Source organism: Ptychodera flava, chromosome 7 (genome assembly GCF_041260155.1).
Source record: "Ptychodera flava strain L36383 chromosome 7, AS_Pfla_20210202, whole genome shotgun sequence".
Lineage (NCBI taxonomy): Eukaryota > Metazoa > Hemichordata > Enteropneusta > Ptychoderidae > Ptychodera > Ptychodera flava.
In genome coordinates this window covers 44,335,324-44,353,869 of record NC_091934.1, presented here as the reverse complement: position 1 = coordinate 44,353,869, position 18,546 = coordinate 44,335,324, and the positions used below count along the sequence as shown (strand labels likewise).

At 37.2% G+C, this 18,546-nt stretch overlaps 1 protein-coding gene across 1 annotated transcript; it reads right to left on the bottom strand.

Moving 5' to 3' along the window:
- Positions 1 to 5,225: 5,225 nt before the first annotated feature.
- Positions 5,226 to 9,198, bottom strand: LOC139136255 (beta-galactoside alpha-2,6-sialyltransferase 2-like). The gene is made up of 3 exons (XM_070703983.1): positions 8,013 to 9,198; positions 7,385 to 7,556; positions 5,226 to 6,914 (listed from the first exon to the last, which is right to left on the bottom strand). The coding sequence occupies exons 1-3, from the start codon at positions 8,079 to 8,081 to the stop codon at positions 6,670 to 6,672; spliced, it is 486 nt and encodes a 161-aa protein (XP_070560084.1). The 5' UTR covers positions 8,082 to 9,198; the 3' UTR covers positions 5,226 to 6,669.
- Positions 9,199 to 18,546: the final 9,348 nt, after the last annotated feature.

Here is an 18,546-nt window from a genome sequence, read left to right as displayed (position 1 = left end):
AATGCGTATTGCCAGGCCGTAGGGGACACCTAGTTTCATATGTCTTGGGTGTGATGACTGAAAATGTAAATATTGGTGGGTATCAGTTGGTTTTTTGTACAAGTCTGTCTTGATTTTGCCATTGTCATCGGCGTGGACTCTAACATCTAAGAATGGAATGGAAGTTTGAGAGTACTCCATGGTGAATTGTATTGTTTTGTGGAATGAATTGATGTGATTAAAGAATTCTATGATGAAATTCAAATTTGCCGTAAACAAACTGTAAATGTCATCAATAAATCTATGCCAAAACCAGGGTGACACAGTACTGGATGCCTCCTTAAGTAGTTTGCTCTCCAGGTCACCCATGAAAATGATTGCATAACTGGGGCCATTTTCTGGCCCATGGCTGTGCCGTGAATCTGCAAATAATGTTGATTGTTGAACTCAAAGTTGTTGTTATATAGAACAAGTTTCAAAAAGCGTATTATACTTGAAGTTGGTGGAGTTTTGTTTTCTCTCTGATCTAGTGCTCTTTGACATGCCGCAATATCTTCCTCGATAGGAATGTTCGGGTACAGCGATACAACATCGAAAGTAACCATGGTACTACCGGGAGGGATTTGTTCCAAATTTTGAAGTAACTGTAAAAAGTGGGTAGTATCTTTGACATATGATGGTAATTTAGCAGCTAATGGTTGCAAATGGTAATCGATGTACTCAGAAATACCTTGTGTAGGATGGTTTATTGTAGATATAATCGGCCGAAATGGAATACCCTTTTTATAAATTTTAGGTAGCATATAAAATTTTCCTGGGCGAGGGTCACTACAAATGAGGAAATCACGAGTCTGTTTGGTGATATTACCTTGTTGATACTCGTCATGTATAGCAGCTTTGATAGCAGTGTTGATCTTATTTGTTGGGTCCGATTTGAGTCTCTTATAGTGTTCTTTATTGTCCAGAATCTATTGGCTTCTGTGATGTAATGCTCTTTATCCATGATCACTATGGCTGAACCCTTGTCGGCCGGTTTTATTACCCAGTCATTTCTGCTTGTGATGGATTTGAGGGCTGTTCGTTCAGATTTGGTGAGATTGTCCTTCACTTTGGTTTTATAGTTAGAGTGATCCGAGATTGCTTCGTTTGTAGTGGTGATGAACATTTCCAGAAACTGGTCCCGATTAGGTGGTGGCATGAAAGAACTTCTTTTGCGAAATGAATTATCATCATAGGTAGGTGTTTCATCACCTCCGTCGCTATGGAAAAACTCTGCCAGACGAAGGCGACGATGAAAAGTGTTCATATCAGTTTCCAGTAAAGTCTTGTTTATCTTTGTAGGGGTGGGAGAGAAGGACAGGCCTTTTTCTAGCAAACTCTTTACATAGTCTGTAAGTTGGGTTTGGGTGAAGTTGACAACGGTAGAGGCGTTGCGTTGCGCGGTTGTCGTATTGGTCGAGCAAGAATCATCTCTGATTGCTGTGATACTGACGTATCGTCTGCCTGGGGGAATTTGTACGATGAGGTACTGGACGATCAACAAAGCAGAGGCTCACAAGGAGTTAGACTGGTATGAGGAGGGTTTATTGGCTTGATTTCACCATACAATGACGTGCCCAGCAGGATCGTGTTCTGTTCTTTCTCATAAAATTCTCCCTTAAATGAGCGAAACTACAATCTAATCATATTGATTTACTAAAATGGTGGTCCATTGGGCACAGATTGAAATATATTTCCATACAATGTTAAGGTCTCAAATTTACATCGAGTGATTGGTTCGCACTTAATTAAAGCCGGTTTTGTAACAGTCCTTGATTGTTTCTTAAGATATACTTTCTATTTAAAGCAAGATATCTCCAACAAGATAAATGTTTTGCTGAATCACTGATACGCCTTGAACTTTGTTCATTTCGAAGTCCGTTAAAGTGCAAGGTGATTGACCTATAACAATGACTAATAAGATTCCGTAGTCATTCGATACATAAGAATAAATAAATATGAATATATCGATACATAAGTGTAAATAAGTATGAATATAATAACTACATAATTCTTGCCTTGTAACAGCTGTAGTGTTTGCCAGCTGTTTGCCGATTAGTTTGTGCACGCAGTCAGAATTGTAACATCCTTAGCTCGGTCATTGAACCAATCTTTTTTGAGATTGGGGATTTAGTCGAGCGGTTTGTCTGTTGTCCTCTGCGCTAGGTGATTGGGTGCCGTGCGTTGTGGGTTCGAGTCCCGGTTGATACCATCGTATTTGATACCAGTCAACTTATGGTGGAAAAATTGAACATTTTAGTAATATGTGATTGTGAAATGGGACATTTAATATTGGGTGGAAATGGTGTCTTTGATTTCTATGTAATATCTATATTAAATCCACTGACCATATGAATGTTTAAATTACTGGCTTAATACAACGTGGCTGAACGACCGAAGAAGAACGCAATACAATGCAACAAACTAAAGAATAAACGACAATGTCCGTGTTAACACGATTGGAACTAGTTTGGGATAATTTGATCTTCACATTTTTCAAATTTCTCAAAAGTGTTAGGTGCCATATAGCTGAGTGTTGCAATATTACAAATCATCATAAAAACAAGTGTGTAACTTAAAAAGAAAAGCAGATGAGCGTACATTTGCAGGTTAAAACGACCTTACTTCACCATCCAATTATCCCAAATTATTTCCAATCGTGTTGTATATAGAAACATACAAATGGCTTTGAAAGAGAGTTCAATTTGAACATATTCTATCACACCTCTTCTTCCAGTTAGCTTCTTCTAACGCAGCTGGTTGTCACAATGTATTCCTTGTGCCATGCTTGCGGTTTGCCAATCTTCTGGTATGACCTCAACTCTCGATTTGATTCAGACTGTTCCTTGATAATTCTGTTTGCTGATTGTTTCTTGCGTTATCTGGCTAATGTATCTGCGGGTTCTGAATTAGCAGATCTTGTGTCTGGTTTTGGCAGATTGATTTCTGTCTTCTCAGCAGTTTTATTCACCATTTTCCTTTTTTATTCATCAGTTGCCTGCTACAATCTCTCCTTGGTTGGTTGTGACCACAAAGCTTTTGGGTGTGGAATACTTCTTATTGACGGCAGCCGGTATCCACTTTCTGTACTATTTTGCTTTTTGGCGACAAATAAATCTGACGTCTACACGACCACAGAATTAATCACTCGTGAAAAGCTTTTTGGACAGAATGCTTCGTTGGCTAACCAGTTTACAAAAAATGCAAATTGTGCAATAAACAAAATCCAAATTCTTCACAAAGTTTTTTAAAAGCAAAATGTATATGTTTTAGTATGTTCATGTGAGAGTTCTTGCTTTTTACTGTGCTTACTCTCGTTCTATCTAACAGTTTTCAACCGAATGGCGGAGTATATGAAACTTGCGTCGCCATGTTCCTTACAAATATCCATTCGACTGATCACTGGCACGATGTACTATGTGATTCGAGATTGACTGACATGTATATCTGCAAAAAGCCGGTAATTAATGAGATGGGAATTGATTAGGTAAAAGAAATAATCAGCAAGTTAATCGGTGCTTTTTTCAAAATTACGTCACACAGTTACACAAAACGTTCTTTATATGCTGTATAATGTATTTGTCCCGCAATACATAATGTGCTGATTAGAAGTCTGGGGTAACACGTATGTTATATATTTTCATATTATATTCCTTATTCAAAAGAAATTGGTCACAATAATTACATTTAGTCACTGGAATGCCTCTAGAGAGCCATCGTTCAGAAAGCTGGGTATCTTAGACATTTATCAACAACATAAACTACAGCTTGGTGTATCTGTCCACGATGAATTGCATGCAAGCTTACCGCATATTTTAATGGGCCTTCTCACATTAGTCAGCCATTCATATAAACAAGACAAAACATTAGAAATGACTTTTGTATTCGGGCGTAAAGCAGGTGAACTCATTATGAAGTACCCTGGTACAAAGGCTTGGAATAGCATCCCAGTCGGCATGAGAAATCTTGACAGCAGAATTCTTTCAAACGCGAATACAAGCGATATCTATTGACATGCACACTTACATTGAAACTGCATAAATTACACTGTCTTTATAGCCTTTTGATTCATTCATTTCAAAGTATCGATTCGTATTTTTGTATTTCTTTCTTTTTGCTTTTCTCGGTTTGTTTATTGTTTTTTCATATAATGTATTTATTCATTCATTTATACTTTCCGGTTGAGAAAAAACAAATATTTGTGAACAGCTTTGCCCAATTACTCAGTTCGAGACCGGGGCGGACTCGACTCGTTGCATGTTGACAACTTTTTTCCCGTCTCCCCTTTTCCCACTTTATTCATTGTTCTTCTATCTGTAAAAATCTGTAATATTTCCATAAAAGAAAAATAGACTGTTCTCATACCACTTCAATGGCTTTAGTCCCAATGCCGAATGGACATTTTCTGTAAGTATATTCCTAGTATAGCGAGATGCCTCAGCAATTTGTATCACTGACACAGTCGTATTATTCAATAGGTTTGAGACAGTCTAGCATTATGATGTCACGCGTTGAAAATAAATTCGACCAATTTCTCGACATCGTCAGCAATCATTGACCCTGTAACTACGTTTGCTATACACATACGTGTCTATATATATATATATATATATATATATATATATATATATATATATATATATATATATATGCTGACATCTATACACACATCAGTACAAATGTTCCTACCCCTATGCTAACGATTGTGTTGGTTTCCTATGATAATGGCATAAGAACAGATTGCGTGCTATTCATATACTGTTTCGTAGTTTTAATTCCTTGAGTCTAGCCTGAGAGAAAATTCGGGCAATTCTAATGCTGAAGGCACAACATCTGGTGTACAGTAATATACATCATATTCAGTGATTAATTGTTATTCTGGGTAAACAGAACGCACATTTCCCATCATTGTGGACAAGCATTAGAGTTACACTTTTCGCTTTCATTTATATTAAAATAAGGGTAGCTATTTGTGATGACAATGGTGTGTATACTGCTCGGAATCTTATGATCTTGTGCTCTTCTGATTAAAATTTGTTAAATGGTTAATCTTTCTCATAAATGCAGACATGTGCATGTGATATTAAAGATAACTTTACGTAAAATAACATCTGCATTGGTTCATATCTGGATTTATGAGCTAGCAGCTATCTGTTCTCGTAAGTGCTAAGAGTAACAGCACGTATATTATTTGACTCTGATTCGGAATGGGGTCGGCTCTTTTCACTCCGCTGGTAAGAACTTGAGTAATTGGATGATAAGCCAAACAGATACGTTTCTGTATTTCAAGATTTCTTTTATTGGAACATAGCTATAATTGTAGTGTTTACACAAAAGATTTAATTATTTGTTAATTGTATTTGTCCGCATAATGTTAGTCCATTTACAAAAGTATGGATAGAACACGATTGGAACTAATTTTGGATTATTGGATGGTGAAGTAATTTCAGTTTAATTTACAAACGTAAGCTTATCTGCTTTTCTTTGTTTTACGAGTAATTTGTAATGTTGCAACATTCAGCTATAGAGCCCCTAATATTATTGAGAAATGTGAAAATATGAACATCCGATTATCCCAAATTAGTTCTAATCGTGTTATGGTTTCTTAAGAGAAATTGCATACTTGAGATAATAGTTGTCTAAAACCTGACGCACATATACAGCGAATTAATAGTTTCCTGTTTTTCATATCCCAACAGGTCTATTAAAGGGCCTTTAGTTGTAATGCTTTTTTCACGAATTTTGCTTTGTATGTCAATTTACAGTTCTTGTTATACTCTCCCATTCATATTGAAACACCAACTGTCTACCTTGTCAACACAGCGTTTATACATGTTAAATGAACTGTTATTGTTTACGTTTGAATTGAAGTCCTGCACTAATTTACTTGTCAAAAGTTAAAATACAGTCTATACATGGGAGAGTGACAAATTCACCAAAATAAACGAGATGGTCCTTTTGTAAAAATTATCACAGTATCAATGACAGTTTTAAGAATTGAATTAAAACGAATGAAACGAATATCTTTAAAATTTGGGCGGAATAAGTGTTTCCATTGATTAGTGAATCCACCAAGTCACAATTATTAAATTTCTCTTTTCTTCGTATAACATGTTTTGAGATTACAAAGTCTTTAAATTGAGGACTGGTTTCAATGACATCTATAATCTAAAAAACCGCTAAACCGCGATATTTAACGTACTATATAACAAGAACTCGATTGGAACTAAATTGGGATAATTGGATGGTGAACTAATGTCGGTTCAGGCTGCAAATATAACCTCATCTGCTTTTCTTTTCAAGTTACACACTTGTTTTTATGAGTTATTTGTAATATTGCAACATTCAGCTATAGGGCACCTAACATTTTTGAGAAATTTGAAAAATATAAAGATCCAATTATCCCGAATTAGTTCCAATCGTGTTCAAAATAATCGCCTTCGCTTTGTTTGTAATGTGAACTGTGTTGATAACTTTGCTCAGTTGAGACTGTCACGTTTTATTTTTTTATTTATTTTTTTTATTTTAATAATATAACTTATCTTTTATTCTCAAATAATCAAGGCGAAATATTTTTTTTGTACAGAAAGTGAACCAGTACTTTAAGCACAATGTCTTCGTGTTTTAGAAAACGGGGGTAGCATATTTGACTCAAACACAAGTTACATTTGAAAAACCTGGTAAAGAAACTCGTCCCTTGTTCTTCACCTCGGCTAAATCTCCACTGTTCATCTTCAACAGAAGATGGCGCTCTGCTCTGACAGGATGATATGTCTGTTTGGGCTGAGGTGGGCACTTCTCAGCAAAGTAGTGACAAGTGATATGATCCTTCCAGTTCGGTCGTACGTAACCGTACACGTCAATTTCTTCGCATTGCGGTAGCATCAACAGCACTCCTTTAAGATGCATGGATAGGAAACAAGGCATACATTAGACGGAGACGACAGTGACAGATCGCATTAAGATGTCGCACACAGTCTCCACAGACAAATGTGCGCACACATAAATTACATAATATTTCTTATCATATAACGAATTGATAACTAAAAAGCCCATGAGATATACATACATACATACATACATACATACATACATACATACATACATACATACATACATACATATGCGCGCGCGCGTGTGTGTGTGGTATTTACACAAAAAGTCTATTTATTTACTTATGTATATAGTTTTTATTTATCTATCTATCTATCTATAAATCTATCTATATAGTTTTTATTTATTTATTTATTTATCTATCTATCTATCTATCTATTCATTCACTCATCTATTCCTTCATCCATCCATCCATCCATTCATTCATTCATCTATTTTATTCATTCGTTCATCTAGTTATTTATCAACTTACCAACAAATCCCGAGGATGGAGTGTGGGGTGGGAGAGGTTCGTTATAGAACTCCTGGATAACATCCCACCCACGCCATAGTGAAACCGGATTAACGACATACATTGGGTTGTTTGGGTGATCTGAAGTCCACTTTAAGTAAGCTGTTATGAAGGTTTTACTGCGTTTCATCCACTGTAGAAACGGGCATAGATTGGTTATATATCTCCCAAATGAATACATCAAATAGTGCAATGACATGTACATCAAACAGCGGAGCTGAACACCAATTCTAAATCTTGTATACGATTAAACATGAAAGTGAAAAGACTTATAGATTAAGATTTTTGCAACACTTTGCACATTTTTATGGACACACTGAGACCCTACACCCTGACACCCAACACCCTTACACCCTACACCTTACCCCCTGACACCCTAACCGTAACCCAAAAGCCTGTAACTGAAACAGTTCTGCAGAGATTCCTACTTATTGACTTACATACTTTCTATGCGGCAATTTTGTACATTTTTAAAACCCAAAATTGAAGTAGACCACTGCACTATCCACATGCTACTATCATTACAATTGCGTATTTAGTGACGTAGTTACGGGCGCTGATTGAATGCATCTTATGACGGCAATCTTACCTGATAAAGATTTCCATTGTAAATTCCACCCGTTGTCTTCCATATCACTAATGTGGTGTCTTTCAACATGTCTTTCCTTTTCGTAAGTTGCTCTGTGAACTCTTTTTTCTCAAGGAATTGATTATGATTATTCTTATTGTCGTTTTCGTTCCGACGTCTCGTTCGAAATTTTTTACCGGAGCGAAATTAAATCTCACGACGGCATCATGTAGATCTGCAATTGTTAAAGTGATAATATCGTTAAGAGAGACAAAATAAAATTGGCTGTGGGATATACCTGCAAATAGATAAACGTTTGGAGAAAACTTCAGTCGCCCTATTTTTCCATATAATAGGATCCACCCACTCTATTGGAATCACTGAAATTTTACCTAATAATGTTTTTTCTCACTCATAGAGAAAGACAGAAGATGTCTAATGACAGATCAAAGCTTGAATTTTTCCATTGTGTTCTGTCCATGTGTAAAATGAAGTTGCTTGTTCTAATGTTAATAGATGAAAACTAGGGGCATAGGCGGTAATGTCGTCATGCTATTCTCGTCATTTCTTCGTCACGTGACTGATTATTATACATTTATGCAGAATGCATAAATGAGTGTTGTTTCAGTATGCGTGACCGACCCTGGGAAGAAATATTCATATTTATTCTATTACGGATCATGCATCGTAATTATCTGTTGGTGGTGTATGCCATACATTTGATTATATTCAGTGTGGTTCTATTCTAAAAATCAAGCCAAAATGCCAGGTCCTTTATTATTCTGAGCGATCTGTTTAAATTTTTATGTCCATTTTTATCCGTAAGGTAGTACGTATACAAGTCTCGAAATTGAAAGACTTGAACTTTATGTCAAACTTTCCTCCGGGAAATTTTAAGCCTTTGGAAATCATGAGTAAACTTCAGTGGTCACTGTGCCAAACGTTGGAAATACTCTCAAAAGTTACACCTATAGTCTTTCAGAGTCGACGGGTTGTTGCAAATGCGACGTCCGAGTTTTGAATGAGTGTTGTGCATGATTTGAGAGAATCCTCTCTGTTTAAATCCAAAAATGTATTTTCAACAACCGAATTGACATTGTTGTATGTATACGTAGGCCTTTGTAGCGGAGTTGGAAGACGACCCTTTGACTTGAAAACAACACAATAATCATATCACGATTCGTAAACGCTGTAACTGCAAAAGATCATTGAATACGATTTACTCAGAGAAGACAGTTTACTCACCGATTTCAGCTCCAAGTTCAGAATTTTTCATGAAAGCTGAACTTCCGACGATCGCACAAGTTCTATACAAGGGAGTTTGCTGATGAGAGGGGCATTTTGAAAATATTTTCGAGTCCAAGTTCTCTAATTGGGCTTGTATTTCCATCAATAATCTTGATGTAGGCTTTAGTTTTCATTGTACAGAGGGCGTCCGATGCACTCGCCGTTGTCCAACTTTTGATCTTTTTTCGAACTTTTGAAAGTTTGACAAACCTTTGCTAAACATGCTCTCATATTGATTAAGGTAAGACCTGAGTATCGGGTTTGACATGTTGTATGCATAATTTATGTCTCTGATTACATCGCGAGTATCCATTCCGTCATCCCCCCCCCTCTCGCGATGCTGACCCCATCTCCTCCCCCTCGCGATGCTGATCCCAACTTATCTTTATTTGAAATATTGTTATATTTTAGGTCGCATGTTACAGAACTTTTATAATTTCCGCTTTCCCGGAATACAGTTGTTACTGTGAAAATACTGCTCACACAAATCACAAAGCATACTCGTTCCAAGTTTCGGTATTTTGTCATAATCGAGGAGAGATGCGTTTGGTAACTGATGATGGCAGTCCCGTTACAGTCTTGACAGCATATCCTGCAGAACAAAGATATGAAATATCTGTTAATAATTTGGGTGTGTTGAAAAGATGTGCTTCAAGTATATTAATATTTGTCAGTCTAACAAAGAAATAAAAATAAAATAAATGAAGCAAATAAATGAAAAAACAAACAAACAAAAGCAAATAAATAAATTGTTTTTAAGTTGTTAGATATGTGAGAACTGCTTACTATTATTACAATTTCTAGCGGTAGCTTCATAAAGCATATTGAAATTCTGATCCTGTCAACACATTAGTATGTGTGTGTACTCAAGTGTACTGTTATCGACCGGTGATTTTTACTCTCCAAATTAAACACTCACAAATCATTTTCCTCTTCAACAATGTACAATTATTTAGGTGTCAAATAAACTCTTTAAACTGAACATCTCATTCATGAGTAACATTGCTAACATTTGTGAGTAACATATTAACAAGGTGTCCTAAAGCCAGAAAACTGACCATAAAAGAGACTTCTCTGTGTGCTATCAATACTGACATCCCTTGTTATCTCATAGGAGACATGTCTATCTCGAAAGCTGGTCCAATGGCAGGCAAAATGGAAAAGTGTGGGCGGAGTTTTAACAACCAATCAAAACAAAAATTGAAAATATTTAAAAATCGTAAAAACAGGTGTTAACAGCCCTCGCCGGCTCGCTTCGCTTACAGTTATCCGTGGGCTAGGTAGTCTGCTGGATCAATAGAGTTTCTCACTATATCAGCCTTTGAAACACGTTTTGTGACGATTTTGTGAAATTGATGAAATTAACCAGTTACCTGATTTTCTGCTCGATCTATCGATCCCATACTCGATCTGCCCGCCACTGCAACCTAAATACCCATATGTTTCACACTTTGGGGTATTTAGGTTGCAGTGGCGGGCAGATCGATTATGGGATCGATAGATCGAGCAGAAAATCGATTGATCTATATAGCAGACTACCCAGCCCACGGGTGTCTGTGGATTCGCTCAGCTCAACTGCTGAGGCACAGTCCCTCCTGAGGCGGTATTATGGTCTGAGGCGTAGCCGGGAGGGGCTGTGAGAGAGTCCATACCTGGCTGAACAGCTATGTTATCAACGAAGGATACATGTACGTCAAGCCCTCTCAATAATTATCTCTATATTCAGACTTGAAAAAATAAACCTTGCCTTCTAACTATTCGAATTCCCGTGCCGCCCACTTGTACTTGATCCACCAACGAAATCAAAGGACCGAAGGGTCAAACACAAAAGACTGTCAGAAAGTCAATCGAATTCCATTGTCGTCTGAAGATCGGTGAAATCCATGAAAAGTCATGAGTTGTGACTATGGTTAGATCTGTACTCGATCTAATTATAGTATATACACACAGGATATCGATCAGGAGACATAAGGCCAAAGTAATTAAATTCTTTGTTTTGCGTCCACTCTAAATGGGAAAAGGTACGCGTCTAAGCGGCTGAAAAACACACAAGAAAATTAACACAAGGTAATTGATTGCAGCAAATAAAATATTGTAACAAAATTTTTAGTTCAGAAAAGCTAAGCGGTTATGTCCTAAAATTTCTTATTCAAATACACTGCGTGTGTTTTTCATGAAAAACCTTAAAAACCTAAGCGGGTGGGGACGCAAAACAAAGAATTTAATTACTTTGGCCTAATTCTGTAGTATCTGCCTCGCTTGATAATAGTGTCATTGCTTTTTGTGATAGTTACTTTTTCCTCGAGTTGATCAATTTAGGAAATATTCCTTCGGATTCGATATCGTAACCTGCAGTAACTCCCCCCACGTTTCAAAGAAGTTAGTTCAATAATCTGGTTAAGCTGTTTGCAAATTTGACTAACGGTAAGGAATTTTGATCTTTGCCCGCCTTTTCAATGATTATAGAGGGTTTTTGCAACGGAGTTTTTACAATCCTAGGGGTGAATAGTAAATAATACATCTGTGAATCCAACACTCCAATCACGGCGGAATAGAATGAGTAAATACATCGATGTTTGACATCATATAGTTCACAGCCGCGCCCTGGTTCAAACATAGCCACCGCCGGTAGTTGATAGCTATCAACTACGGCGGTACCTAATCCAAGTGAGTATGAAACGGCTGCTGTCACCTACAAGTTATTTGAACTCCTATAAAGCTGCTTTGGCCCAATGTCTGTAGCCATACAAATATCAAAAAAGAGTAAAGTTAAGTAGTGAACTTAAGTAGTAAACTTCGGCAGAGTGGTGAGATGACCGTACAATTGATCATGCAATATAATCTGGTAGGCTGTTGCATACATGTAGCTTGTACATGTATGCAGAGCATCCTTTTTTAGTTCCATGGTGAAAAGATGGCCGACAGCCAGTAAGGTCTAAAAACTAAGCGAATGGGACCAGTCTAGTCCTAAGTAAGTGTATTTATATTACAGTTTCTTACCTGTCCTGTGGATATTCCAGGTGTGACGTCTTCGAGAGTGTCTTACCTGCCGCCCTACACTGACAGATTTTATTCTAAGTTACTGCGCAAACGGCATCGGTGAGGTCTCACAAACGTGAAAAGTCGTTTCGAGGAATTTGTTGCGTAATTCGTCTATATAAACTGATATACAGTATTGCTATCGTTCACAATCAGTGTTGGGGTTTGCCAAATCTAATCTTGCGTCTTAAGTTATGAAAATTCCAGACACTATGTATACAAACGGCTGCTTTAAGGTGGAGCTGGATGTTGCCAACACAATTTTTTTTCCAAGCAATATTTATCATCAAAGATGACAAGGAAACCCGCTCATACTATTATTTTCAAAAAGCAGAGAGTCTAAAGTTTAGTATGGTAGCAAAAGTTTACTCGAAGGATAAATGGGTGTATATTTGGGGTAAAAAACCCAAAATTTTGGTATTAATGATAAATATTCATTAAAATCAAACACTTAACACTATTTCCTGAAATGTAATATTTTGCTTGAAAGAAAAGTATATATAGACAAAAACTACTATTTTATTTTGCATTATCTATCCTCATTCTAAAATGGCATAGGTTGAAATAATGACACTCAAAAAAGTGATAAAAAACATGATTAGATTAGCAAAATAAAAATGCCTCTTATTCAAAATGTAAGAACTTTATTGCCAAAAAAATATTCCTTTTGTTGAATAGCATTTAAAGAACATAATGTAAAAATTTCAGATAATTTGACCCAGCTAGAGTGGAGTTAAATTCTTTGAAAATTTTGAAATCGGGAGGAAAGAGAAGCCAGAAAATCGGATGATTTGCGTATATTTGCAAAATTAACACTTCTTTATCACGCAACGTACGACAGCTTAACAAGCTAAGAGATGAACCCAACCAATATTTTAATCTTTGGTTAACAAATTAATTGAAATTTAATAAATATTTGCAAAAAGGTGATTTATGAGTAAAATGCACTATGTTGGGTGCAGCGTCCCCTTAACGCTTCAAGGACAGTATACGCTCGGACTAGGTGTGCATATCATCAACGGTTCTGCGGAACTCAGTACGGTCTACACTTTGTGTCCTCGCAATGGAATGAGTTTTTGCGTGTTTCTATCCGAAAATATTGTTCTCTTAAAAGTCACGTCGAGGTCAAACTTCACAAGAAACGAAACCATAGAGATCTGACAAGAGCCTTAAATTTTAAAGGGAACAGAATATGTTTTATTTTCTGCATTACTTACGAATAATGCAGGATATGGCTATAGTACGCACGAAATGAAAATGTACCTCGCAGGGCGAAAATGTACAGTAGTACACATGACAGCAACGGTCCATACTACGAGATTTGACTTACGTCGAATACAAGTACAACAGATAAGGGAGCCTTCAGTAATTACAAGGGGGTGGGCCGGGGGAATTGGGGGAGGGTCACTTTTTAGAAAACAGTTCAAGGGGGAGGGTCACTTTTTTAAACCTATCTTGGGGGGAGGGTCACTTTTGACAGAAGCTGATATTATGGCTAAAACTTTGATTGTCCATGTGATATTTCCTGAATAGGAAATCACCAACAAAATACGCACACACTTATAGACCGCCATGCATAGTGAATTGACATTTTGGTGAAAATTCCAAAATCAAATTTCTTACACAAGCATAGCCTTGTAACCACTCTAGTCTAATCAAGAACAATAATCTTAATAATCAAGCATACATAAATGCACAGATTTATCTAATTTTGTCCTGAAAAAAATCCTTCATAGTTTCATCATAGGCCGCAATGCATATTGAATTGACATTTCGGTAAAATTCAAAAATCAAATTTCTTGCAAAACCATTGACTTGTAACCACTCTAGTCTAATCAACAACAATAATCTAAATAATCAAGCATGCATAAATGCACAGATTTATCTATTTTTGTATTGGAAAATACGATTCATAATTTCATCATAGACACCATGGATAGTGAACCAACTTTTTAGAAAAAATTCAGAAATCAATTTCTTTCACACAAATGTTCATTTTACTTCCCTATTCAAGTAAAGTACATATAAATACATTATCAAACATATAAAATACAGATATAGCATGTTTTGTGGGGGTAAATTGTCAATAATTTGCCTGATAGACTCCATGTATTATAATTTGATATTTTTGGATGAAGCACTAAATCAGCTACATCTTGCCTTCTTATAGTTGCACAAAATATGGTGACCCTCCCTAAACTGTATGAAATACCATATCACTTCAAAAATTCTTGCGTGATAAATTGTGACTGTCCCTCCAAAAACACCAGCCCTCCCCTCTGTAATTTGTCCCTAACATAACAATTGGTTGTAAATTAGCTGATACTGTTTTAGTTATTCCCGGGGAGAATACCGCAGATGTTTTTGTTTTTTTTTTTTGGGGGGGGGGTCAAGTTTTAGAATGTCGGACAAGGGGGAGGGTCACATTTTAGACAGGAGGATAGGGGGAGGGTCACATTTTACGGTACAGGTGTGCGCGAAATTCCCCCGCCCCCCTATAATTACTGAAAGCTCCCTAAGCTGGCACAAAGGAGTGGTGCCTGGCAGAGCACAGGGTATTGCAAGCACTATTCGTTTAGGAGTTATGACCAATCAAAATGCATGTATCATGTAACTGGATAAATACCGTGAAAATTCACTGAGGGAGAGGGTTGTCGGTTCTCTGCTCAAAGGTCGTCAGGAACTCCCACGACTGATGCAAACGCTGTATCTAGGGTACGTTGGTGATTGATGAAAGTTAAAACATGTTTTTCAAAATAAATATCGTAAAATTTAAATATTGCAGCTTTGTTGACGTGATGCATCTAGATATCATGCATGAAAGACATGTATGTACATGTGCACTTCGGACGAATCCTCCCCAGCGTGACTCTCTTGCTGTGACATTGTAGGGCTTCATGACGCGAACTTGTTAGCACCTATGACCCTATGATCTTTTGATCAAAACAAACTTGCTTGTTTCGAAATATCGGCAAGTATTGGACGAAAAATATCCCGCCTGCCAATAACCAACTTGGAGACTAAAGATCGGCTCCTGTCATGAGGAAGAAGTCCACTGATGATAGACGCCTGTCAACAGCTTCGGCCAAAGTTTAAAGTATTCTCATGGTCGTTTACCGATAAGTATCGCTAATATGTTGTTGACATTTTACTAGTGCTACAAAGCGCAACAGATATACGGCGAATGTACAAGCGGGTATGCACGTCTCTTCGGCCAACCGTTGTTATTAATTTTATCGGCCCTGTAGCTAAATCTATGGTTCTCTACGGCAGGACCTGCCAGTGATTTGAAAATGGCTGGTGAGCTGAAAATCGCTCTCTAGAAATCTGCGTGACTAGTTACAGTAGGAGAGTAACGAATAGCCCCTGAAAACATTAAGGGGTGCATGAATAAAAATGTTACAAACACATTCAGTCTTTCATTGTAATGTAACAGAGAAGGGAGGAAATACAGGACATGTATTCAGTTTTGATAAGATGTATGGAGTTATAGGATAAGCTGTGTTCTCCCACCGAAATTTTCATGGCATATTGGCTAAATTTCAATATTTTTCAAACAAGATTTATGCATGTAAATGTGGCCTGCTAGATTCTTGAAGAAATGGATGAAATTCTACTCTTAAAAGGATAAGTATCTCAACTTTTTTCATGATTTCTTCTCATACATGTCTTTTCAAAATAGTACATGGTATGCATATAAACTACTATGAAGAGAACAGTGCTGTCGACAAACATGTTTGGTTTTAAAAATGGAGGTCAGTGTTTTCAACTACCCCTAATTCGAGGATTAGTGTTTTTCACTCAATCGTTCAGGCAGCAGCAGCCCACAGTCAAGTTGATGTTTCGCTGTGTTTGTTTGAGGCCGACTAAAGCGTCATGTATGTTCGTTAGTCTTCAACAAGGCCGAACCGCGATATATCGTTCACATTTCATAAAGCAAAGCCAACTTATCATAACAGCAACTTCGAGTGCACTATCCATCTTGTATACTCTCGGAGAGAAGGGCTGCAAATAGTATCGTTTCGATAGGTACCAGTTTACGACAGACATCCAAAACCGGCCCACTGTCGTCATCTTGCAACGTAGCGCAAATGTCGCAAAAACACGTTACGTCTTTTAAGGTTTTACGGTACCAAAAGCTGATCCTACGCGATCTTTTCAGCAATATCGTGGATCTGTCGAACTTTTCAAAGTCTTTTAAGTATTTTAAGCTTTCAAAAGGGCCATGAAACCTAGCAATCGCTCAGGCTAAACTGTTCGATTGGAAAGTATGTATTCATTTCCGCTAGTGGCGACGTGAAGTGCCTTTGCGTCGTCGACATTTTCTCCACGCTCGATCTCGATAGCGATATGATCCGTGTCTGTCATGCGTATTTTTTCCTACGAAATCTTGCTGCGGTAGGATAACTGTTCGATGAACCGTTTGTGTTTTGAACGCAAAAAATGAAAATCAAAGTCAAGAAAAAGTCGGTTTGAAAAAGAAGGATGACGGGCTGTATTATATAATGCAATCTGATTAAAATCAGACGTAGAGTGCGGCGACGTCTACTTACGCGAGTAGTAAAATAAGGTGGTCAACTGTGATTAATAAGAATTTTTACACCCATTTTATTCATTTATCTACATGAAGCGAAGGAAAAATTAACCATCCATGTAACTAAAGTATGACCCTGACCTATATACGAACTCACTCACGCTGGCGCAGCAGTGCATTGTCCTGAACTAAGCGGGGAAATTCCCTGCTGAGTCACACAACATGTTTATACATGTACGGGAAATTCCGTGTGAGTCATCACCATCAAACTAGCCTATATAAAGGACCCCCGTTGTCAGTCAGTCGCGGAGTCTAGCTGATGTTGAACACGAAGTTCCTATCGGTACGAACTAAATTTCATATCCATTCAATCCATAATATCGTAGATATCGCTCCAGCGGCGGACTAAATCCTTCTTGTTTTTGAATTTCTAGCGCCTGATGAATATGTCCTGAATAAGTTCTGACCCCGGGGCCTCTGTTGTTGCACCTTTTTCTTGTATTTGTGTAAGCAGCTGTTTATTATTGAACATAATAATGTTTATATTTCTCTCGTCTCTTTGCTACACCCGTTTTCCCTTGTATTACATCAATAACAACACCTGGTATAGGAGTTAAAGCTAACAGTACCGGAACTGTTGGAATTGCCGCTATTACAGCAGAGCTTACAAGAATTCCCTTAGTAATATTAAGAGCCATATCAATTCGACCCATTAATTTATAACTTCGTCGATATGCAGCACTTGTTCTTTCTATATAGTCGGCCAATTGTTCAACGCTTTCAACAACTGAGATGTGCATTTTTTACTGTATATGTAATGGATGATAAAAATAATTGTAGTAATATAGAAATACAATATGGCAGAAGGAGGAGAAGATATACCATTCCAGGATTTCGTTGATGCAAATGTAAATGATGACGATGTTACTGCTGAAACATCTTTTACCGATGATACTTTTGCAAACCCAGATCCTTCAGTGGATAGCCCACAGGTGGATATTTTAATTAAACAGAGAAGAGAACTTACAAAAGATATGGCTGAAGGACTCTTAGACAAATATAGGATAACTAATCCGGATGCGCGAACCGAATTGATTTTAAATGCTGAGATTATTAATGGTGATCTGTATTATAAAAAAATCAGAGTTACAACAGATAAAGGAAGTAGATTTTTAGAGAAATCCACATTAAAAAAGAAGGCAGGAGGTTCTGAATTCGTAAATAAAGTATACGAATGGAGTGGAGTCGAATATCACTCAAGCGCAGAGCCCGAAAATGTGAGTCATACATCGCATTCTAAAGATGTGATAGCTGATAAAATACCGGCTGAGAAGATGACGCCAGAAGACATGGGTGTATACAAAGATGAACTGACAGAGTTACGGCAAGATGCTTCTGGTAATGCAGATAAAATACAAGCTTTTGAAAATAAAATCGATGAATGGAACAATCTAAACCCTGAATATAGAGCTTTTGTTGATGAATTAAAGATGGCAAATATGCGTCTTGATGAGCTTTACAGTGAAAGAGATAAAATTATGTCAGAGCAGACAGAACTTACACCTGAACTCAGAACAAGACTAGCTAAAATTAATAATCGAATTGAAGTACAACATGATATGATCAGTGGGGCACGTGAAAGACTGGCGTCGACTAGGTCTCTTCGTGATGTAATTTCTGATCCAGAATTATCAC

Excerpts from the sequence above, each read along its gene's own strand:
- LOC139136255 (XM_070703983.1), bottom strand. The coding sequence starts at position 8,081 with ATGTTGAAAGACACCACATTAGTGATATGGAAGACAACGGGTGGAATT. Across the intron at positions 7,557-8,012 it reads ACAATGGAAATCTTTATCAG|TGGATGAAACGCAGTAAAAC; the intron begins GTAAGATTGCCG and ends CCGTTTCTACAG. Across the intron at positions 6,915-7,384 it reads TCCATCCTCGGGATTTGTTG|GAGTGCTGTTGATGCTACCG; the intron begins GTAAGTTGATAA and ends TGCATCTTAAAG.